The sequence below is a fragment of the Pristiophorus japonicus genome, chromosome 3, assembly GCF_044704955.1.
Source record: "Pristiophorus japonicus isolate sPriJap1 chromosome 3, sPriJap1.hap1, whole genome shotgun sequence".
Taxonomy (NCBI): Eukaryota; Metazoa; Chordata; class Chondrichthyes; family Pristiophoridae; genus Pristiophorus; species Pristiophorus japonicus.
The window spans coordinates 112,983,631-113,008,663 of NC_091979.1; the positions used below are offsets into that span (position 1 = coordinate 112,983,631).

Sequence of the window (25,033 nt, forward strand, 5' to 3'; positions counted from 1 at the left end):
GACGGGCGGGTCCCCGATGAGGGGCAATGGTCCGGGGACAGGCAGGAGTCCAGGGGAGTCAGGCGGGGGTCAGGGGGGACAGGCAGGAGTTCAGGGGAGGTCAGGGGGTACATGCAGGAGTTCAGGGGGTCGGCGGGGGTCAGGCAGGAGTTCAGGGGGTACATGCAGGAGTTCATGGGATCGGGCGGGGGTCAGGAGGGACAGGCAGGAGTTCAGGGGGGACAGGCAGGAGTTCGGGGGTTGGGCGGGGGTCAGGGGGACGGGCAGGAGTTCAGGGGGACATACAGGAGTTCAGGGGGGGTCAGGGGGTACAGGCAGGAGTTCAGGGGGTCGGGCGAGGGTCAGGGGGTACAGGCAGGAGTTCAGGGGGGTCAGGGGGTACAGGCAGGAGTTCAGGGGTCGGGCGAGAGTCAGGGGGACAGGCAGGAGGTCAGGCGAGGGTCAGGAGGGACAGGCAGGAGGTCGGGCAGGAGTTCAGGGGGTCGGGCGGGGGTCCGGGGCCCTGCAGCTGCGGCCTTGCGGCCCCGTCGGTTGCCGAGAATGCTGGGATATCTGCTCGTGACCGCCGCAACATGGCGTCCGCTCCGCTCCTGAACCTTCGCCTGACTGCAGGTAAGCGCGGTGGGGAGTGGGGAACAGCTGCGCTTCGATTCGCGGCCTTTCTTTGGCGTACGGTCGCTGATGATCGAAACCGGAGGCAGTTAACGGACTAACAGCGGAACAAACTCGCCATATCTGCAGGTGAAGTCCCACCCGGGAGGGGAAGGTTTCACCTGCGGCTCCGCTCGGCGAGACGGTGCCGGCCGGGTACAGTGAACTCCCGTCATTGCCCCAGACCCACCGCCCCTCGCAGTCCTGCGCTTTCTGGCGTCCTCTCTCTGCACGGGCGGAGAGTATGCATCGTATTGGAGTGGCTGCCTGAATTGGACGTTGGTAGTTTCTAAAAAATGTTTTGCAACAATGTAATACTACCTTCTGAAGTGGGTTAAAAAGTATAAAATAAAGGAAAAATGTCAATGTAATTTGAGATTAAATTTATAAAGATTGTGTTAAATAAATTACTTTGTTGTGGCTGATACTGGCAAGATTGTATTTTGTTGCCTATCGTTGTCCTGAGCATTCTAACCCAGTGATGAAGGAATTGTGGTAAGTGCCCAAGTCTGGATGGTGTCATTTTGCTGCCTTTGCATGTCTTGGTGGTAGAGGCTACAGATTGTGAGCTACTTTTGAAGTGAGCTTGGTGAGTTGCTACAGTGCATCATGTTGAAAGCAGCCACAATGTGCTTATCGTGGAGGAGGGTGGGTATCACTCCTGCCCTGTGGAACATCAGCTTGGTGCCAGATTTGAGATCCTGGTCTTCAAACGCTCTCTTCCTCAGGCGACCATATACAGTAGACACCTCAAAGCGCTGGAGAAGTACCACCAACGCTGTCACCACAAGATCCTGTAAATCCACTGGGAGGACAGATGCACCAACATTGGTGTTCTCGCTCAGGCCAACATCCCCAGTATTGAAGCATTGACCACACTCGACCAGCTCCGTTGGACGGGCCACATCGTCCGCATGCTCAACACGAGACTCCCAAAGCAAGGGCTCTACTCGGAACTCCTACACGGCAAACGAGCCCTACGTGGGCAGAAGAAACGCTTCAAGGACACCCTCAAAGCCTTCTTGATAAAGTGCAACATCCCCACCGGCACCTGGGAATCCCTGGCCCAAGACAGCCCAAAGTGGATGAAGAGCATCCGGGAGGGTGTTGAGCACCTCGGTCTCGTCGCCGAGAGCATGCAGAAGTCAAGCGCAGATAGTGGAAGGAGCATGCGGCAAACCAGGCTCTCCACCCACCCCTCCTTTCAACGACTGTCTGTCCCACCTGTGACAGAGACTGTAATTCCTGTATTGGACTGTACAGTTACCTGAGAACTCAAGTGGAAGCAAGTCTTCCTCGATTTTGAGGGACTGCCTATGATGGCTGATCATGGAGGGGATAGATAATGAGCTCAGTAGGGGTGTCGATCCAGTGCACTTCTCTGTCCTGAATGGTGCTGAGGTTGTTGAGTGCACCCATTCAGCTGAGTTATATTCATGCAATGTGTGTTACCTGCCACTTGCTAGTGTTTGTTGTCCAAATCCTGCTTTTATGTTCACATGGATTGTTTAATTATTGGCGGATTTGTGGATGGAGCTGAAGACTAGAGCGATCTGTGAACTTCTCAACTTTAATGGAGGGAAGGTCATTGATGTAACAGTTGACGATGGTTGGGCCAAGGATGTTGCCATGAGGAATTTTGCAACCATTCAGGGGCTGTGGTAATTAGTCTCCCACGACCACCTTCCTTTATACCAGATATGACTTCAGCCATTGGAGGGTTTTTTCTTTGACCTCATTTTTCTCAAGGCTCCTTTGTGCCTTACTTGATATAATGCTGTCTTGATGTCAAAGACAGTTTCTCTTGTCTGACATTCAGAAATTGTGTCCATGACCGAATCAAGGCTGTAATGAGATATGGAGCCGAGTGGTTCTAGTGACAATCAAACTGAGCTTTGGCAATTGGGCTCTAGTTGATTGGATGTCACTTGATGGCACTATTGATTACTTCTATCATTTGCTAATGATTGGAAGGAGGCTGACAGTGTGGTAATTGATCAGATTAGATTTGTTCTGATTTTTGTGGATAGGACATGACCTAGACAATTTTCCACATTGTCGGGTGATGCTAGTGTCAAAGCTACATTGGAATAGTTTGGCTGGGGGGGTGGATAGTTCTGATGCACAAACTTACAGCACTACAGCCAGGGTATTGTTGGGACCCATAGCCTTTGCTGTGTGAATTACATTCTGGTCGTGTGAGGTCCCTTGGGGAAGAGTGACCATAATATGGTAGAATTCTTCATTAAGATGGAAAGTGACACAGTTAATTCAGAGACTAGGGTCCTGAACTTAAAGAAACATAGAAACATAGGGGTCAAGTTTCGGCCTGAGTTGCTCCTATTTTTTTTGGAACAACTAGTTTAGAATGGAGTATCTTAGCAATTGCAATTCTCGGCATTTAGTTTGCTCCAGTTCCAGTGAGTTAGAACAGTTTCATGTTCGAACAGCTTTCTTTTTCAAAAGGGGGCGTGTCCGGCCTCTTATACCTGTTATGCAAGTTTAGGCAGTGAAAACTTACTCCAAACTAACTTTAGAATGGAGTAAGTGTAGACTTTTGTACACTCAGAAAAACCTTGCCTACACTTAGAAAATCAGACGTAAGGAAGAGAGATGAGGGGATGGGGCGGGGGGGGGGGAAGGGAAGTTTACAAACATGAAACACATCACTTTTACAAATAAAGAGCCATCATCAATAATAAATGATAAATAAATCAATAAATCAAACAAATCAATAAATCAAACAAATCAATCAAAAAAATAAAAATATAAAAAATCAATAAAAATAAAATTACGTTTTTACTCACCGACTGCAGCACAGGGAGCCCTCCAATAGCGTGCTGGGACGGGACCCCCAGTGTGCGTCTGTCTCTGTCTGTGTCGGAGTTGGGGGGGAGGCATTTGCTTTCTGTACTGCCTGCTGCATCTGTATGCCAACCTTCAATGACTGATGTACCATGACACCCAGGTCTCATTGCATCTCCCACTTTATCAATCTGCCACCATTCAGATAATAATCAGCCCTCCTGTTTTTACCACCAAAGTGGATAACCTCACATTTATCCACATAATGCCACATCTCCCATATGCCCAATCACTTAACCTGTCCAAATCACCCTGCAGCATCTTAGCATCCTCCTCACAGCTCACACTGCCACCCAGCTTAGTGTCATTTGCAAACTTGGAGATATTACATTCAATTCCTTCGTCTAAATCATTAATGTGTATTGTAAATAGTTGGGGTCCCAGCACTGAACCTTGCGGTACCCCACTAGTCACTGCCTGCCATTCTGAAAAGGACCTGTTTATTCCTACTCTCTGCTTCCTGTCTGCCAACCAGTTCTCTATCCACGCCAGTACATTACCCCCAATGCCATGTGCTTTAATTTTGCACACTAATCTATTATGTGGGACCTTGTCAAAAGCCTTTTGAAAGTCTAAATACACCACATCCACTGGCTCCCCCTTATCCACTCTACTAGTTACATCCTCAAACAATTCTAGAAGATTTGTCAAGCATGATTTCCCTTTCATAAATCCATGCTGACTTGGACCAATCCTGTCACTGCTTTCCAAATGCGCTGCTATTACATCTTTAATAACTGATTCCAACATTTTCCCCACCACTGATGTCAGGCTGACCAGTCTATAATTCCCTGTTTTCTCTCCCTCCTTTTTTTAAAAAGTGGTGTTACATTAGCTACCCTCCAGTCCATAGGAACTGATCCAGAGTTGATAGACTGTTGGAAAATGATCACCAATGCATCCACTATTTCTAGGGCCACTTCCTTAAGTACTCTGGGATGCAGACTATCAGGCCCTGGGGATTTATCGGCCTTCAATCCCATCAATTTCCCTAACACAATTTGCTGACTAATAAGTATTTCCTTTAGTTGTTCCTCCTTGCTATACCCTCGTTCCCCTAGTATTTCCGGAAGATTATTTGTGTCTTCCTTAGTGAAGTATTTGTTCAATTCGTCTGCCATTTCTTTGTTCCCCATTATGACTTCACCTGATTCTGACTGTAAGGGACCTACGTTTGTTTTTACAAATCTTTTTCTCCATGTATCTGTAGAAGCTTTTGCAGTCAGTTTTTATGTTCCCTGCAAGCTTCCTCTTGTACTCTTTTCCCCCTCCTAATTAAACCCTTTGACCTCCTCTGCTGAATTCTATATTTCCCCCAATCCTCAGATTTGCTGCTTTTTGGGCCTTTTCCCTGGATTTAACACTAGCCCTAATTTCCCTTGCAAGCCACGGTTGAGTCACCCTCCCCATTTTATTTTTACGCCAGACAGGGATGTACAATTGCTGAAGTTCACCATGTGATCTTTAAATGTCTGCCATTGCCTATCCACCGTCATCCCTTTAAGTATCATTTGCCAGTCTATCCTAGCCAATTCATGCCTCATACCGTCGAAGTTACCTTTTTTTAAGTTCAGGACTCTAATCTCTGTTTAACTGTGTCACTCTCTATCTTAATGAAGAATTCTACCATATTATGGTCACTCTTCCCCAAGGGGCCTCGCTGAACAAGATTGCTCATTAATCCCCTCTCATTACACAACACCCAGTCTAGGATGGCCTGCTCTCAAGTTGATTCCTCGACATATTGGTCGAGAAAACCATCCCTTATACACTCCAGGAAATCCTCCTCCACCGTATTGCGACCAGTTAGGCTAGCCCAATCTATATGTAGATTAAAGTCACCCATGATAACTGCTGTACTTTATTGCACACATCCCTAATTTCCTGTTTGATGCCACCCCCAACCTCACTATGACTGTTTGGTGGTCTGTATACAACTCCCACTAGTGTTTTCTGCCCTTTGGTGTTCCGCAGCTCTACCCATACAGATTCCACCTCATCCACGCTAATGTCCTTCCTTAACATTGCGTTAATCTCCTCTTTAACCAGCAACGCTACCCCACCTCCTTTTCCTTTCTGTCTGTCTTTCCTGAATATTGATGACCTTTAGATGTTGAGTTCCCAGCCTTGGTCACCCTAGAGCCATGTCTCCGTAATCCCAATTACATCATATCCGTTTACCGCTATTTGCGCAGTAAATTCATCCGCCTTATTACGAATGCCCCTCGCATTGAGACACAGAGCCTTCAGGCTTGTTTTTTTAACACTTTGTCCTTTTAGAATTATGCTGTAATGTGGTCCTTTTTTGATCTTTGTCTTTTATTTTTCTGCCCTCCACTTTTACTTTTCTCCTCCCTACCTTTTGCTTCTGACCTCATTTTACTTCCCTCTGTCTCCCTGCGTAGGTTACTATTAGTTTAAATCCTCCCCAACAACACTAGCAAACACTCCCCCGAGGACATCGGTTCCAGTCTTGCCCAGGTGCAGGCCGTCCAGTTTGTACTGGTCCCACCTCCCCCAGAACCGGTTCCAATGTCCCAGGAATTTGAATCCCTCTCTTGCACCATTCCTCAAGCCACGTATTCACCTTAGCTATCCTGCGATTCCTACTCTGACGAGCACGTGGCACTGGTAGCAATCCTGAGATTACTACCTTTGAGGTCCTATTTTTTAATTTAACTCCTAGCTCCCTAAATTCAGCTTGTAGGACCTCATCCCGCTTCTTACCTATATCGTTGGTACCTATATGCACCACAACAACTGGCTGTTCGCCCTCCCCCTTCCAGAATGCCCTGCAGCCGCTCCGAGACGTCCTTGACCCTTGCACCAGTGAGGCAACATACCATCCTGGAGTCTCATTTGCGACCGCAGAAACGCCTTTCTATTCCCCTTACAATAGAGTTCCCGACCACTATAACTCTCCCTCTCTTTTTCCTGCCCTCCTGCGCAGCAGAGCCACCCATGGTGCCATAAACTTGGCTGCTGCTACCTTCCCCTGATGAGCCATTTCCCCCGATGAGCCATCTCCCCCAACTGTATCCACAGTGGTATATCTGTTTTGGAAGAAGGTGACTGCAGGAGACTCTTGCACTGTCTTCCTACTACTGCTCTTCCTGATGGTCACTCACTCCCTATCTGCCTTTGTACCCTCTGCGGTGTGACCAACTCACTAAACGTGCTATCCACGACATCCTCAGCATCATGGATGCTCCAGAGTGAATCCACAAAATAGAGGCAGAGAGGTTGTTTCCACTGGTCGGGGAGACTTGAACTAGGGGGCACAGCCTCAAAATACGGGGGAGCCAATTTAAAACCGAGTTGAGAAGGAATTTCTTCTCCCAGAGGGTTGTGAATCTATGGAATTCTCTGCCCAAGGAAGCAGTTGAGGCTAGCTCATTGAATGTATTCGAATCACAGATAGATAGATTTTTAACCAATAAGGGAATTAAGGGTTATGGGGATCGGGCGGGTAAGTGGAGCTGAGTCCACGGCCAGATCAGCCATGATCTTTTTGAATGGCAGAGCAGGCTCGAGGGGGCTCGATGGCCTACTCCTGTTCCTAATTCTTATGTTCTTATGTTCACCCACAGCTCCAGCGCCGTAATGCGGTCTGTCAGGAGCTGCAGCTGGACACACTTCCCGCACACATAGTAGTTAGAAGTGTCCCTGATTTCCCATATAACACAGGAGGAGCATGGCATGGCGCTGAGCTCAACTGGCATGACTTAACCCTTAAATTACTTAATTTACTTAATTTGGCAACAATGACAAAGGTTTCCTACTGACAAGAAAAATAAAAATTACTCACCAATCACTTATCCTCTTGGCTGTGACGTCACACTTCGATTTAGTTTTTACTTCCTTGTTTACTTTCTGCCTCTGCTGCAGCTAGCTGCTCCCTCTCTGCCGCTGCTCGCTCTCAGCTGCCGCCCTTTGTCGTCCCGCTCTGCCGCCGACCTCTTCTCGCGATGCTGCTCCCTCTCTGCTGCTGCTCGCTCTCAGCTGCCACCCTTTGTAGTCCGGGCAAATGCATGGCAGATGCAGTATAATGTGGATAAAAGTGAGGTTATCCATTTTGGGGGCAAATACACGAAGGCAGAATATTATCTGGATGGCGGCAGATTAGGAAAAGGGGAGGTGCAATGAGACCTGGGTGTCATCGTTCATCAGTCACTGAAAGTGGGCATGCAGGTACAGCAGGCAGTGAAGACGGCAAATGGTATGTTGGCCTTCATAGTGAGGGGATTTGCATATAGAAGCAGGGAGGTCTTACTGCAGTTGTACAGGGCCTTAGTGAGGCCTCACCTGGAATATTGTGTTCAGTTTTGGTCTCCTAGTCTGAGGAAGGACGTTCTTGCTATTGAGGGAGTGCAGCGAAGGTTCACCAGACTGATTCCAGGGATGGCTGGGCTGTCATATGAGGAGAGACTGGATCAACTGGGCCTTTATTCACAGGAGTTTAGAAGAATGAGAGGGGATCTCATAGAAACGTATAAGATTCTGACGGGACTGGACAGGTTAGATGCGGGAAGAATGTTCCCGATGTTGGGGAAGTCCAGAACCAGGGGACATAGTCCTGCCATAGAAACATAGAAAATAGGTGCAGGAGTAGGCCATTCGGATCTTAGAGCCTGCACCAAAATTCGATAAGATCATGGCTGATCATTCCCTCAGTACTCCTTTCCTGCTTTCTCTCCATACCTCTTGATCCTCTAAGCTGTAAGGGCCATATCTAACTCCCTTTTGAATATATCCAATGAACTGGCATCAACAACTCTCTGCGGTAGGGAATTCCACAGGTTAACAACTCTCTGAGTGAAGAAGTTTCTCCTCATCTCAGTCCTAAATGGCCTACCCCTTATCCTAAGACTATGTCCCCTGGTTCTGGACTTCCCCAACATCGGGAACAATCTACCCGCATCTAACCTGTCCAGTCCCGTCAGAATCTTGTATGTTTCTATGAGATCCCCTCTCATTCTTCTAAACTCCAATGTATAAAGGCCCAGTTGATCCAGTCTCTCCTCATATGTCAGTCCAGCCATCCCGGGAATCCGTCTGGTGAACCTTCGCTGCACTCCCTCAATAGCAAGAACGTCCTCCCTTAGATTAGGAGACCAAAACTGAACACAATATTCCAGGTGAGGCCTCACCAAGGTCTTGTCCAACTGCAGTAAGATCTCACTGCTCCAATACTCAAATTCCCTAGCTATGAAGGCCAACATACCATTTGCCTTCTTTACCGCCTGCTGTACCTGTATGCCAACTTTTAATGACTGATGAACCATTGCACCCAGGTCTCGTTGCACCTCCCTTTTTCCTAATCTGCCACCATTCAAATAATCTGTCTTTGCATTTTTGCCCCCAAAGTGGATTACCTCACATTTGTCCACATTATACTGCATCTACCATGCATTTGCCCACTCACCTAACCAGTCTAAATCACCCTGTAGCCTCTTAGCTTTCCCCTCACAGCTCACACCGCCACCCAGTTTAGTGTCATCTGCAAACTTGGAGACATTACACTCAATTCCTTCATCCAAATCATTGATGAATATTGTAAAGAGCTGGGGTCCCAGCACTGAGCCTTGCGGCACTCGACTAGTCACTGCCTTCCATTCTGAAAATGACCCGTTTATCCCGACTCTCTGCTTCCTGTCTGCCAACCGGTTCTCTATCCACGTCAGTATATTACCCCCAATACCATGTGCTTTGATTTTGCACACCAATCTCTTGTGTGGGACCTTGTCAAAAGCCTTTTGAAAGTCCAAATACACCACATCCACTGGTTCTCCCTTGTCCACTCTATTAGTTACATCCTCAAAAAAAAATTCCAGAATATTTGTCAAGCATGATTTCCCCTTCATAAATCCATGCTGACTTGGACCGAACCTGTCACTGCTTTCCAAATGTGCACCTATTTCATCCTCAATAATTGATTCCAACATTTTCCCCACTACTGATGTCAGGCTAACCGGTCTATAATTACCTGCTTTCTCTCTCCCTTTTTAAAAAGTAGTGTCACATTAGCTACCCTCCAGTCCATAGGAACTGATCCCGAGTCGATAGACTGTTGGAAAATGATCACCAATGCATCCACTATTTCTAGGGCCACTTCCTTAAGTACTCTGGGATGCAGTCTATCAGGCCCCGGGGATTTATCGGCCTTCAATCCCATCAATTTCCCTAACACAATTTCCCGCCAAATAAGGTTATCCTTCAGTTCTTCCTTCTCACTAGACCCTCGGTCCCCTAGTATTTCCGGAAGGTTATTTGTGTCTTCCTTCGTGAAAACAGAACCAAAGTATTTGTTTAACTGGTCCGCCATTTCTTTGTTCCCCATTATAAATTCACCTGAATCTGACTGCAAGAGACCTACGTTTGTTTTCACTAATATTTTTCTCTTCACATATCTATAGAAGCTTTTGCAGTTAGTTTTTATGTTCCCAACATGCTTCCTCTCATACTCTATTTTCCCCCTCCTAATTAAACCCTTTGTCCTCCTCTGCTGTATTACAAAATTCTCACAATCCTCAGGTTTGCTGCTTTTTCTGGCCAATTTATATGCCTCTTCGTTGGATTTAACACTATCCTTAATTTCCCTTGTTAGTCACGGTTGAGCCAACTTCTCTGTTTTATTTTTACTCCAGACAGGAATGTATAATTGTTGAAGTTCATCCATGTGATCTTTGAATGTTTGCAATTGCCCATCCACCGCCAACCCTTTAAGTGTCACTCGCCAGTCTATTCTAGCCAATTCACATCTCATACCATCGAAGTTACCTTCCCAAGTTCAGGACCCTAGTCTCTGAATTAACTGTGTCATCTCCATCTTAATAAAGAATTCTACGATATTATGGTCACTTTTCCCCAAGGGACCTCGCACAACAAGATTGTTAATTAGTCCTTTCTCATTACACATCACCCAGTCTAGGATGGCCAGCCCTCTAGTTGGTTCCTCGACATATTGGTCTAGAAAACCATCCCTAATACACTCCAGGAATTCCTCCTCCAACGCATTGCTACCTGTTTGGTTAGCCCAGTCAATATGTAGATTAAAGTCATCCATGATAACTACTTTATTGCATGCATCCCTAATTTCTTGTTTGATGCTGTCCCCATCCTCATTACTACTGTTTGGTGGTATGTACACAACTCCCAGTTGCGTTTTCTGCCCTCTGGTATTCCGTAGCTCCACCCATATAGATTTCACATCATCCAAGCTAATGTCCTTCCTTACTATTGCATTAATTTCCTCTTTAACCAGCAATGCCATCCCACCTCTTTTTCCTTTCTGTCTATCCTTCCTAAATGTTGAATACCCCTGGATGTTGAGTTCCCAGCCTTGGTCACCCTGGAGCCATGTCTCCGTGATGCCAATTACATCATATCCGTTAACTGCTATCTGCGCAGTTAATTCATCCACCTTATTCTGAATACTCCTCGCATTGAGGCACATAGCCTTCAGGCTTGTCTTTTTACCACCCTTTGCCCCTTTAGGATTTTGCTGTAATGTGGCCCTTTTTGCTTTTTGCCTTGAGTTTCTCTGCCCTCCACTTTTACTTTTCTTCTTTCTATCTTTTGCTTCTGCCCCCATTCTACTTCCCTCTGTCTCCCTGCATAGGTTCCCATTCCCCTGCCATATCAGTTTAACCCCTCCCCAACAGCACGAGCAAACACTCCTCCTAGGGTCTTGGTTCTGGTCCTGCCCAGGTGCAGACCGCCCGGTTTGTATTGGTCCCACCTCCCCCAGAACCGGTTCCAATGTCCCAGTAATTTGAATCCCTCCCTTCTGCCCCACTCCTTGAGCCACGTATTCATCTGAACTATCCTGCGATTCCTACTCTGACGAGGAAAAGGATATTAAGAGTTAGATTTATACAGTTGATTTAAGTATCCAGAGTTGGACTTGGATGCATTGAAACTGAGGGCCGTTTAGTTATCCAGGTAAAATTATTTACATTTGTGCTGTCTCCTAAAAGCATTGTTCAGATGACTATAAATGTGCTCTTGGGTCCAGATCATAGTTGAAAGTTAATTGTTGATAGTCACAGAAAGACGATAACCTGCACTGATTTTTATTTTAAACACCTGAGTCTGAAATATTATAATTTCTAATGCCATTTAGTATTTTGTATTGATATCACATTCCGAGTTGCCATTTTATACTATCGGATCGTAAAATGGCCTAATTCTCTATACAAGCTATATATAAAGGGGTAGAGTTTCCACTTTGGGCACAATCGGCAATCCGAGTGCAAATTGGGCTCAAAATTGCGCTAATTTTCCGAATTGATTTTATGGTTCAGGTTTTTGCTCAACTCATTTGCATAATCACAAACTTAAAGGCCCAGAAATTCCGATTGAGGTCTTCCCGTGGGCAAACTACTGAAAAAAGGAAAAAAAACGCGCACTTGCCTGAAGGTGCTGCGCTCGCTCACACTTCCAATCCTGAGGCCTTCACTCACTGTGCATCGGAGCACGTGCACGTTGGGGCGTCCGTTTGCTGGAACTGGAGTCATGGCTCTGGGCAGCCAATCAAGGTACAGTATTTTCTCATTCATAATAATGGGAACTCCGTAAGTTGGAGTTCCCATTATTATGAAAGAGAAACCCCCCCCGAAACACATACAAAAACGAATTAAAAAAAATAGAAAAATACACTACATATTTAAGATTCATTTAAATTAAAGTTCTTATTAAAAAAAATATTTTCCCGACTTTAAAATTTTTTAAAAATTGTGCCTTAAAATAAACTTACCGTAGTGGGGAGGGTTTTTAAACAAAAAAATATGTTTTCATGTGTTTAATTTAATTTTAATGTTTATGCATGTTTTTAAACACTTGCGTCTGTAAAAGTAGGCTATATGCCTGCTTTTTCAGGCGCAAGATTTTTGAGGACATTTGCTGGGCAAGGTATGCGTAAATATCGCAAATCTTGCCCTGCAAGTGCCCTCGCTCCCGATATGCACGAGATCTGTCAAGCCAGAAATTTGATAGATCGGAAAAGCTAGTTTTCAGCACATGCGCATTCCGCGCTGAAAATCGACTTTTCCGATACCTTCCCAGGTCCGTAGAAACTTCGTAAGGACCGGGGACATCGGAATTTCAGGCTCAAAATCTTCCATGAACCAGCGCAATTGGGCAGTGTTTTAGAACATAATTGTTTATTTTTTCTGGCAGTAAAAAATATTCCTTGATATATTTAAGAATGGTAACCTGTTGCGGTTTTATTAATACAGCTGAAAATGGGTTAATCACAAAAAATAAGCATTTTTAATAAGAGCGTCTAGTCCACCACTTGTGAGTAACCCAATTTTAAATAATTGAAAATGACAAAAAAATTATACAGAGCCATTTACTAGTTTCATTGATATACACTAATTAGTTTCTTAGTAAATTAAATATTTAAAAAAAATGTTAGAGCCCTTGCTCCCCCCCAAAAAAAGTTTAATTTTAAGAGCCTCCTCAAGAGCCTGCAAACGGGTGCAATTGGCGGAAAGTCGTGTGGTGATTAATTTGATCTCTAGGTGTGGCCAGTTTTGTGGGCAGAGCCTATGTTAGTAAAACAGCACAAAAGAAACTCAATATGCACTGGATATAACTTGTGCTTGAAATTCCTTGATCTTTTGTGCTGATCTGGCCAATTTCTGGTGAATTGCTCTGGAAGAACCAGCGTAACCAAGCAGAGATTCTATCCCAAAACCTGGTTTGTACCATATAATGCAGTATGACAGAATGAAAACTATTTCAGCTGGTTTCACTCAGAAATATAAATAATTTCTTACAGCCCTTAGCCAACAAGACCATTGTCAAGCAATTGTTTCAACTTAACTAGTGTAAAGATAAAACTATTAACTCTTTAAGAACATAAGAAATATGAGCATGATTAGGCCATTCAATAAAATCATGGCTGATCTGATCATGGACTCAGTTCCACTTCCCTATCTGCTCCCCATAACCCTTTACTCCCTTATCGCTCAAAAATCTGTCTATCTCTGCCTTAAATATACTCAATGAGCCTCCACAGCTCTCTGGGGCAGAGAATTCCATAGATTTACAACCCTCAGAGAAGAAATTCCTCCTCATCTGAGTTTTAAATGGGCGGTCCCCTTATTCTGAGACTATGTCCCCTAGTTTTAGTTTCCCCTGTGAGTGGAAATATCCTTTCTGCATTCACTTTGTCGAGCCCCTTCATAATCTTATGTTTTAATAAGATCACCTCTCATTCTTCTGAACTCCAATGTGTGTAAGCCCAACCTACTCAACCTATCTTCATAAGTCAACCCATCATCTCCTGAATCAACCAAGTGAACCTTCTCTGAACAGGTGATATAGTGGATTTTGTGCTACAATTTTTATTTTGGGGCTGTTTTATTTCTGCTCATAGTTGAGTAATATTAGCGGTTTCTGACTTTCAGTTCCTGGACTATGAAAGGATAGGAAAATCTAGCCCTAGTGTTAACGTCGAGCATTCCCAAGGCAGATATAACACGAATGGATGCAGATTAAAGAAAAAGAAAGAATTTGCATTTATGTAGTGCTCCTCACAACCTCAGGAAGCTCCCTATAGTTAAGTCCAACATACAATGCCTACTGTGTATTTTTTTTTATTGTGTTTTTTTTTTCATTTTCAAATCCATCCATATGTGTGAGATTGCCAAGTGGTGCCAGGTTCAAAATATAAAGTGGGCCCCATCCATTCAGTCAGGAACTGAAAGTCTAGTTCTCGATGCCCAAAATCGGAACCTGCTAATATTACTCAACTCAATGAACAGAAAAAACCCACCCCCAAAACAAATCTTGTCGCACAAAAATTCACTACATCACTACATCATCTCGGAGGGGAGATAAAGGAGCGAGAGCCGACCCGGGAGATTCAAACAGCGCGAGATTGGAGGGGGAGATAAAGGAGCTAACTGGGAGCAGCGCAAACAGAACTGTGAGGGGAGGGAAGTAAAAAGCAATCAACGCTTGACATCACAGGAAAGCATCCATTACAAAGACGTGGTTTCAAGGTGACCAAGTTGGTGGAGGCTAGCTGGTGCAGGGGCAGAAGGTAAACAAAGGAGTAAAAATAAATCAAAGTGTGATGTCACAGCCAAGAGGGTAAGTGATTGGTGTGTGTTTAATCTTTTTCTTTTTCTTTTCTGATCAGTAAGAAACCTTTAGCGTTGTTTTCAATTAGGTTAATTTAAGGGTTAAGTCATGGCAGGAGAGCCCAGGCACATGTCATGCTCCCCCTGTGCTATGTGGAAAGTCAGGGATGCTTCCAGTGTCCCTGACGACTACACGTGCAGGAAGTGTATCCAGCTGCAGCTCCTGTCAGACCGCATTGCGGCACTGGAGCTGCGCATGGATTTACTCTAGAGCATCCGCGATGCTGAGGATGTCGTGAATAGCACGATTAGTGAGTTGGTCACACCTCAGGTGAAGGTTACACAGGCAGATAGGGAATGGGTGACCATCAGGCAGAGCAGTGGAAGGAAGGTAGTGCAGGGGTCCTCTGCGGTCATCTCCCTCCAAAACAGATGCACCACCTTGGGTATTGTTGGGGGCAATGAGTCCTCAGGGGAAGGCAGCAGCAGCCAAGTCCATGGCACCAGGGGTGGGTTCTGCTGCACAGGAGGGCTAGAAAAAGAGTGGGAGAGCTATAGTGATAGGGGATTCGATTCTAAGGGGAATAGATAGGCGTTTCTGCGGCCGCAAACGAGACTCCAGGATGCTATGTTGCCTCCCTGGTGCAATAGTCAAGGATGTCTCGGAGTGGCTGCAACGCATTCTGGAGAGGGAGGGTGAACAGCCAGCTGTCGTCGTACACATAAGTACCAACGATATAGGTAAAAAATGGGATGAGGTCCTACAAGCTGAATTTAGGGAGCTAGGAGTTAAATTAAAAAGTAGAACCTCAAAGATAGCAATCTGAGGATTGCTACCAGTGCCACGTGCTAGTCAGAGTAGGAATTGCAGAATCGCTCACATGAATACGTGGCTTGAGGAATGGTGCAAGGGGGAGGGATTCAAATTCCTGGGACATTGGAACCGGTTCTGGGGGAGGTGGGACCAGTACAAACCGGACAGTCTGCACCTGGGCAGGACTGGAACCGATGTCCTAGGGGGAGTGTTTGCTAGTGCTTTTGGGGAGGGTTGACACGAAAAAGACTGGGAGATGGGAATCTATGCAGGGAGGCAGAGGGAAGTAAAAAGGGGGCAGAAGCAAAAGGTAGGAAGAAGAAAAGCAAGAGTGGAGGGCAGAGAAATCAAGTGCAAAAATCAAAAAAGGCCACATTACAACATAATTCTAAAAGGACAAAGAATGTTAAAAAAACAAGTCTGAAGACTCTGAGTCTCAATGCGAGGAGCATTCGTAATAAGGTGGATGAATTGACTGCGCAGATCGCTGTTAACGGATGTGATGTAATTGGGATTACGGAGACATGGCTCCAAGATAACCAAGGCTGGGAACTCAACATCCAGGGGTATTCAATATTCAAGAGGAGCAGACAGGAAGGAAAAGGGGGTTGGGGTAGTATTACTGGTCAAAGAGGAGATTAACGCAATAGTAAGGAAGGACATTAGCGTGGATGATGTGGAATCTTTATGGTTATAGCTGCGAAACACCAAAGGGCAGAAAACGCTCGTGGGAGTTGTGTACAGACCACCAAACATAGAAACATAGAAAATAGGTGTAGGAGTAGGCCCGTTGGCCCTTCGAGCCTGCACCACCATTCAATAAGATCATGGCTGATCATTCACCTCAGTACCCCTTTCCTGCTTTCTCTCCATACTCCTTGATCCCTTTAGCTATACGGGCCATATCTAACTCCCTCTTGAATATATCTAACAAACTGGCATCAACAACGTTCTGCGGTACAGAATTCCACAGGTTCACAACTCTGAGTGAGGAAGTTCCTCCTCATCTTGGTCCTAAATGGCTTACCTCTTCTCCTTAGACTGTGACCCCTGGTTCTGGACTTCCCAACATCGGGAACATTCTTCCTGCATCTAACCTGTCCAGTCCTGTCAGAATTTTATATGTTTTTATGAGATCCCCTCGCAGTCTTCTAAACTCCAGTGAATACAGGCCCAGTCGATCCAGTCTCTCCTCATATGTCAGTCCTGCCATCCCGGGAATCAGTCTGGTGAACCTTCGCTGCACTCCCTCAACAGCAAGAACGCCTTTCCTCAGAATTAGGAGACTAAAACTGAACACAATATTCCAGGTAAGGCTTCACCAAGGCCCTGTACAACTGCAGTAAGACCTCTCTGCTCCTATACTCAAATCCCCTAGCTATGAAGGCCAACATGCCATTTGTCGCCTTCATCGCCTGCTGTACCTGCATGCCAACTTTCAATGACTGATGTACCATGACACCCAGGTCTCGTTGCACCTCTCCTTTTCCTAATCTGCCCCCATTCAGATAGTATTCTGCCTTGGTGTTTTTGCCACCAAAGTGGATAACCTCACATTTATCCACATTATACTGCATCTGCCTGGCATTTGCCCACTCACCTAACCTGTCCAAGTCACCCTGCAGCCTCTTAGCATCCTCCTCACACCGACACCCAGCTTAGTGTCATCTGCAAACTTGGAGATATTACACTCAATTCCTTCATCTCATCAACAGTAGGGAGGTTGGGGATGGCATCAAACAGGAAATTAGGGACGCGTGCAATAAGGGTACAGCAGTTATCATGGGTTATCATTTAATCGGCATATTGATTGGGCTAACCAAACCGGTAGCAATACTGTGGAGGAGGATTTCCTAGAGTGTATAAAGGATGGTTTTCTAGACCAATATGTCGAGGAAACAACTAGAGAGTAGGCCATCCCAGACTTGGTCTTGTGCAACGAGAGAGGATTAATTAGCAATCTGGTTGTGCGGGGCCCCTTGGGGAAAAGTGACCATAATATGGTAGAATTCTTCATTAAGATGGAGAGTGACTCAGTTAATTCAGAGACTTGGGTCCTGAACTTAAAGAAAGGAAACTTCGACGGTATGAGACGTGAATTGGCTAGGATAGACTGGAGAATGATACTTAAAGGGTTGACGGTGGATAGGCAATGGCAGACATTTAAATATCACATGGATGAACTACAACAATTGCACATCCCTGTGTGGTGAAAGAATAAAAAAGGGAAGGTGGCTCAACCGTGGCTAACAAGGGAAATTAGGGAAAGTGTTAAATCCAAGGAAGAGGCATATAAATTGGCCAGAAAAAGCAGCAAACCTGAAGACTGGGAGAAATTTAGAATGCAGCAGAGGAGGACTAAGGGTTTAATTAGGAGGGGGAAAATAGAGTATGAGAGTAAGCTTGTAGGGAACATAAAAAATGAATGCAAAAGCTTCTATAGATATGTGAAGAGAAAAAGATTCGTGAAAACTAATGTAGGTCCCTTGCAGTCAGAATCAGGGGCATTCATGATGGGGAACAAGGAAATGGCAGACCAATTGAACAAATACTTTGGTTCTATCTTCACTAAGGAAGACACGAATAACCTCCCAAAAATACTAGGGGACCGAGGGTCTAGCGAAAAGGGGGAACTGAGAGAAATCCTTATTAGTCAGGAAATGATGTTAGGGAAATTGAAGGGACTGAAGGCCGATAAATCCCCAGGACCTGATAGTCTGCATCCCAGAGTACTTAAGGGAGTGGCCCTAGAAATAGTAGATGCATTGGTGGTCATTTTCCAACATTCCATGGACTCTGGTTCAGTTCCTATGGATTGGAGGGTAGCTAATGTAACCCCACTTTTTAAAAAAGGAGAGAGAGAGAAAACAGGGAATTATAGACTTGTTAGCCTAACATCAGTGGTGGGGAAAATGCTGGAATCAATTATTAAAGATGTAATAGCAGCGCATTTGGAAAGCAGTGACAGGATCGGTAGGGTAATCATGCTTGAGAAATCTTCTAGAATTTTTTGATGATGTAACTAGTAGAGTGGATAAGGGAGAACCAGTGGATGTGGTGTATTTGGACTTTCAAAAGGTTTTTGACAAGGTCCCACACAAGAGCTTGGTGTTCAAAATTAAGGCACATGGTATTGGTGGTAATGTATTGACGTGGATAGAGAACTGGTTGGCAGACAGGAAGCAAAGAATGGGAATAAGGGCTCCTTTTCAGAATGGCAGGCAGTGACTAGTGGGGTGCCGCAGGGTTCAGTGCTGCGACCCCAGCTTCTTACAATGTACATTAATGATTTAGACGAAGGAATTGAACGTAATATCTCCAAGTTTTCAGATGGCACTAAGCCGGGTGGCAGTGTGAGCTGTAAGGAGGATGCTAGGAAGCTGCGGGGGACTTGGACAGGTTAGGTGAATGGGCAAATGCGTGGCATATGCAGTACAATGTGGGTAAGTGTAAGGTTATCCACTTTGGTGGCAAAAAGAGAAAGGCAGATTATTATCTCAATGGTGACAGATTAGTAAAAGGGAAGGTGCAACGAGACCTGGATGTCATGGTACATCAGTCATTGAAGGTAGGCATGCAAGTACAGCAGGCAGTAAAGAAAGCAAATAGCATGCTGGCCTTCATAGCGAGGACATTTGAGTATAGGAGTAGGGAGGTCTTACTGCAGTTGTACAGGGCCTTGGTGAGACTACTCCTTGAGTATTGTGTGCAGTTTTGGCCTCCTAATCTGCGGAAGGACATTCTTGCTATTGAGAGAGTGCAGCGAAGGTTCACCAGACTGATTCCTGGGATGGCAGACTGACATATGATCGACTAGGCTTATATTCACTGGAATTTAGAAGAATGAGAGGGGATCTCATAGAAACATATAAAATTCTGACGGGATTGGACCGGTTAGATGTAGGAGAAATGTTCCCGATGTTGGGGAAGTCCAGAACCAGGGGTCACAGTCTAAGGATAAGGGGTAAGCCATTTAGGACCGAGATGAGGAGAAACTTCTTCACTCAGAGAATTGTGAACCTGTGGAATTCTCTTACCACAGAAAGCTTTTGAGGCCAGTTAATTAGATATATTCAAAAGGGAGTTAGATGTGGCCCTGACAGCTAAAGGGATGAAGAGGTATGGAGAGAAAGCAGGAATGGGGTACTGAAGTTGCATGATCAGCCATGATCATATTGAATGGTGGTGCAGGCCGAATGGCCTACTCCTGCACCTACTTTCTATGTTTCTATGAAATGTAAATATCTGGAACCAGTGCATGCAATCTGAATGAAATAAATGCTGAAGTTGAAAGCCATTTGCATCATAGCACTGCTGCCACAGTTGGGCCTGCTGTTAGCTTTTAGTAAACTGCTGTCCAGAGTAAAAATAAAACGGGGAAGGTGGCTCAACCGTGGCTAACAAGGGAAATTAAGGATAGTGTTAAATCCAAGGAAGGGGCATATAAATTGGCCAGAAAAAGCAGCAAACCTGAGGACTGGGAGAAATTTAGAATTCAGCAGACGAGGACAAACAGTTTAATTAGGAGGGGGAAAATAGAGTATGAGAGGAAGCTTGCTGGGAACATAAAAACTGACTACAAAAGCTTCTCGAGATATGTGAAGAGAAAAAGATTTGTGAAGACAAACGTAGGTCCCTTGCAGTCAGAATCAGGTGAATTTATAATGGGGAACAAAGAAATGGCAGACCAATTGAACAAATACTTTGGTTCTGTTTTCACGAAGGAAGACACAAATAACCTTCCGGAAATACTAGGGGACCGAGGGTCTAGTGAGAAGGCGGAACTGAAGGAAATCTTTATTAGTCGGGAAATTGTGTTCGGGAAATTGATAGGATTGAAGGCCAATAAATCCCCAGGGCCTGATCGTCTGCATCCCAGAGTACTTCAGGAAGTGGCCCTAGAAATAGTGGATGCATTGGTGATCATTTCCAACAGTCTTAGCGACTCTGGATCAGTTCCTATGGACTGGAGGGTAGCTAATGTCACAACACTTTTTAAAAAAAAAAGAGCGAGACAGAAAACGGTTAATTATAGACCAGTTAGCCTGACATCAGTAGTGGGGAAAATGTTGGAATCAATTATTAAAGATGAAGTAGCAGCGCATTTGGAAAGCAGTGACAGGATTGGTCCAAGTCAGCATGGATTTATAAACGGAAATCATGCTTGACAAATCTTCTAGAATTTTTTGAGGATGTAACTAGTGGAGTGGACAAGGGAGAGCCAGTGGATGTGATGTATTTGGACTTTTCAAAGGCCTTTGACAAGGTCCTACACAAGAGATTAGTGTGCAAAATTAAAGCACATGGTATTGGGGGTAATGTATTGACGTGGATAGAGAACTGGTTGGCAGACAGGAAGCAGAGAATCGGGATAAACGGGTCCTTCTCAGAATGGCAGGCAGTGATTGTGGTGTGCCGCAGGGCTCAGTGCTGGGACCCCAGCTATTTACAATATACATCAATGATTTAGATGAAGGAATTGAGTGTAATATCTCCAAATTTGCAGATGACACTAAACTGGGTGGCGGGGTGAGCTGTGAGGAAGATGCTCAGAGGCTGCAGAGTGAATTGGACGGGTTAGGTGAGTGGACAAATGCAATGCAGATGCAGTATAATGTGGATAAGTTTAAGATTATCCACTTTGGTGGCAAAAACAGAAAGGCAGAATATTATCTGACTGGTGACAGATTAGTAAAAGGGGAGGTGCAACGAGACCTGGATGTCATGTTACATCAGTCATTGAAGGTAGGCATGCAGGTATAGCAGGCAGTAAAGAAAGTAAATAGCATGCTGGCCTTCATAGCGAGGGAATTTGTGTATAGGAGCAGTGAGGTCTTACTGCAGTTGTACAGGGCCTTGGTGAGACCACTCCTTGAGTATTGTGTGCAGTTTTGGTCTCCTAATCTGCGGAAGGACATTCTTGCTATTGAGGGAGTGCAGTGAAGGTTCACCAGACTGATTCCCGGAATGGCAAGACTGACATATGAGGAAAGACTGGATCGACTGGGCCTGTATTCACTGGAGTATAGAAGGATGAGAAGGGATCTAATAGAAACATAAAATTCTGACGGGACTGGACAGGTTAGATCCAGGAAGAATGTTCCCGATGTTGGAGAAGTCCAGAACCAGTGGACAGAGTCTAAGGATAAAGGGTAAGCCATTTAGGACTGAGATGAGGAGAAACTTCTTCACTCAGAGAGTTGTTAACCTGTGGAATTCTCTACCGCAGAGAGTTGTTGATGCCAGTTCATTGGATATCTTCAAGAGGGAGTTAGATATGGCCCTTACGGCTAAAGGAATCAAGGGGTATGGAGAGAAAGCAGGAAAGGGGTACTGAGGTGAATGATCAGCCATGATCTTATTGAATGGTGGTGCAGGCTCGAAGGGCCGAATGGCATACTCCTGCACCTATTTTCTATGTTTCTATGTTTGTAAAGGCCTAGCTCTGTCAAGCCCGTGTAGTGGCTGATGTGCAACGGTCTCCACACATTAAAAAAAATCCACGCACAGGCATCTTCCACCCCTGGAGTTCAGGACTGGAACATCGGGTCCTTCATTGAAACATCTGTGAATTCATGTGGAAGCAAGTCATCCTCGTTCGAGGGACCGTCTATGATGATATATTGTGCTAACTTTTGTTTGTGATCTTTCATACTGCATTTCTGCGTGTATGTGTCTCACCCAGTGTGTGAAAACCAAACTCTGCGTTTTCTCTTGGTTTTTGTATATCGATCTTTAACTTTGTATGTGTCTCGCATTCTGCTTTTCACAGTGAGTCCCAACCTCACCTTTTCTGTCCCTCGTGCAATGTTCTGTCTCACAAGGTATTTAATACTGTGTGTTTTTTTCCTTCCTTGAATGTTAAGGGAATCCAGTTGGATATTAAGGGAATCATAGGATATGGGGATAGTGCAGGAAAGTGGAGTTGAGGTAGAAGATCAACCATGATCTTATTGAATTGCGGAGCAGGCTTGAGGGGCCAAATAAGAACATAAAGAACATAAGAAATAGGAGCAGGAGTAGCCATACGGCCCCTCGAGCCTGCTCCGCCATTCAATCTGATCATGGACTCCGCTCCACTTCCCTGCCTGCTCCCCATAAACCCTTATCCCCCTTATCGTTTAAGAAACTGTCTACTTCTGTCAAATTTATTCAATGTCCCCGCTTCCACAGTTCTCTGAGGCAGTGAATTCCACAGATTTACAACCCTCTGAGAGAAGAAATTTCCCCACATCTCTGTTTTAAATGGGCAGCCCCTTATTCTAAGATAATGCCCTCTAGTTCTAGTCTCTCCCATCAGTGAAAACATCTTCTCCTGCTCCTATTTCTTATGTTCTTGTGTAAATATATGATTCAATATGCATTCCTTTTTCTCACTATTGACTTGCTTTGGTCATGTCTGTGTTTTGTATGTCTGCTGGTTTTTACCTTCTGTGTACTTCTCACTCTTGTATCTCTTTTTCTCAGTAATTCTCTGTGACTGCAGTTCTACGTTCTCTGCAAATGTCTGTTTGTTTCATTCTGTTTGTCTACCCTATCCTTATCCCTTTATGTTTCTATCTCTGTAATTCTATTTTATTACAGGTTTATGTTTCCAGGTTTTTATGCATCTGACTTCACCATTGTCAAAAGCAACCATCTGTCTTCTATGAGGTCACTGCAACAACACTAGCGCATGCACATTAAATCTATCTTGCTACAGTATTGTGATGCTATTTCTTCCACTGTTACTATGGTACTGTTTTACATAGAATTTAATTAAAAAAAGAAATAAAGCATTTGAATCAAATAACTCAATAATTACCAGGCTTTCATTTTGCGTTACTTATAGCAAAGTTAGTTTTTAAGCATTGTTTGACAAGTTATTCTGTGTTATTACACTGATACACAGCCATCTTATCACTCAGCCATTTCAAGTCTTAATGAAATAACACCACACAAAATGGTGTGTAACAATATGGATAAGTTGTATATCCTGAATCACATTAAGATCATCTGAAATCCCAAATCATCTCGGATGTGTAAGCTCTGTAAAATGAGTGCATTTCAGAAATTTCACATTAGAAATAGATAAGAACACTGGAGTACCATTATAATCAAGTGTAAATTAATGTCCTATGGAGGGATGAATTCTTAAGGTGGCCAGAATAAACCTATGTAATACAATTGCTATCATCAAATATACAGCACACAGAGGTGGAGAGAGTTGCTAATTATTCACAATCGAGGTACAAAATTCCTGAGATCTTGGTTAAGCATCTGCTATTACATCTTCTCATTCATTCTTGCTTGTATAGAAACATAGAAACATAGAAAATAGGTGCAGGAGTAGGCCATTCGGCCCTTCTAGCCTGCACCGCCATTCAATGAGTTCATGGCTGAACATGCAACTTCAGTATCCCATTCCTGCTTTCTCGCCATACCCCTTGATCCCCCCAGTAGCAAGGACTTCATCTAACTCCTTTTTGAATATATTTAGTGAATTGGCCTCAACAACTTTCTGTGGTAGAGAATTCCACAGGTTCACCACTCTCTGGGTGAAGAAGTTTCTCCTCATCTCGGTCCTAAATGGCTTACCCCTTATCCTTAGACTGTGACCCCTGGTTCTGGACTTCCCCAACATTGGGAACATTCTTCCTGCATCTAACCTGTCTAAATCCATCAGAATTTTAAACGTTTCTATGAGGTCCCCTCTCATTCTTCTGAACTCCAGTGAATACAAGCCCAGTTGATCCAGTCTTTCTTGATAGGTCAGTCCCGCCATCCCGGGAATCAGTCCGGTGAACCTTCGCTGCACTCCCTCAATAGCAAGAATGTCCTTCCTCAAGTTAGGAGACCAAAACTGTACACAATACTCCAGGTGTGGCCTCACCAAGGCCCTGTACAACTGTAGCAACACCTCCCTCCCCCTGTACTCAAATCCCCTCGCTATGAAGGCCAAATGCCATTTGCTTTCTTAACCGCCTGATGTACCTGCATGCCAACCTTCAATGACTGATGTACCATGACACCCAGGTCTCGTTGTTCCTCCCCTTTTCCTAATCTGTCACCATTCAGATAATAGTCTGTCTCTCTGTTTTTACCACCAAAGTGGATAACCTCACATTTATCCACATTATACTTCATCTGCCATGCATTTGCCCACTCACCTAATCTATCCAAGTCGCTCTGCAGCCTCATAGCATCCTCCTCGCAGTTCACACTGCCACCCAACTTAGTGTCATACGCAAATTTGGAGATACTACATTTAATCCCCTCGTCTAAATCATTAATGTACAGTGTAAACAGCTGGGGCCCCAGCACAGAACCTTGCGGTACCCCACTAGTCACTGCCTGCCATTCTGAAAAGTCCCCATTTACTCCAACTCTTTGCTTCCTGTCTGACAACCAGTTCTCAATCCATGTCAGCACACTACCCCCAATCCCATGTGCTTTAACTTTGCACATTAATCTCTTGTGTGGGACCTTGTCGAAAGCCTTCTGAAAGTCCAAATATACCACATCAACTGGTTCTCCCTTGTCCATTCTACTGGAAACATCCTCAAAAAATTCCAGAAGATTTGTCAAGCATGATTTCCCTTTCACAAATCCATGCTGACTTCGACCT

At 44.7% G+C, this 25,033-nt stretch overlaps 1 protein-coding gene across 4 annotated transcripts in view; it reads left to right on the plus strand.

The window, feature by feature from the left end:
- Positions 1-470: 470 nt before the first annotated feature.
- The window catches only part of metap1d (methionyl aminopeptidase type 1D (mitochondrial)), a 209,307-nt gene continuing 184,744 nt past the window's right edge, over positions 471-25,033 (plus strand). For all 4 annotated transcript variants that reach the window (XR_011592365.1, XR_011592364.1, XM_070874698.1 and 1 more), the window contains exon 1: positions 471-612. Coding sequence is in view for 2 of the 4 variants with exons in the window: in XM_070874698.1 (XP_070730799.1) it covers positions 573-612 (40 nt within the window). In the remaining 2 variants the exon portion in view is untranslated. The remainder of the gene's footprint in view (positions 613-25,033) is intronic.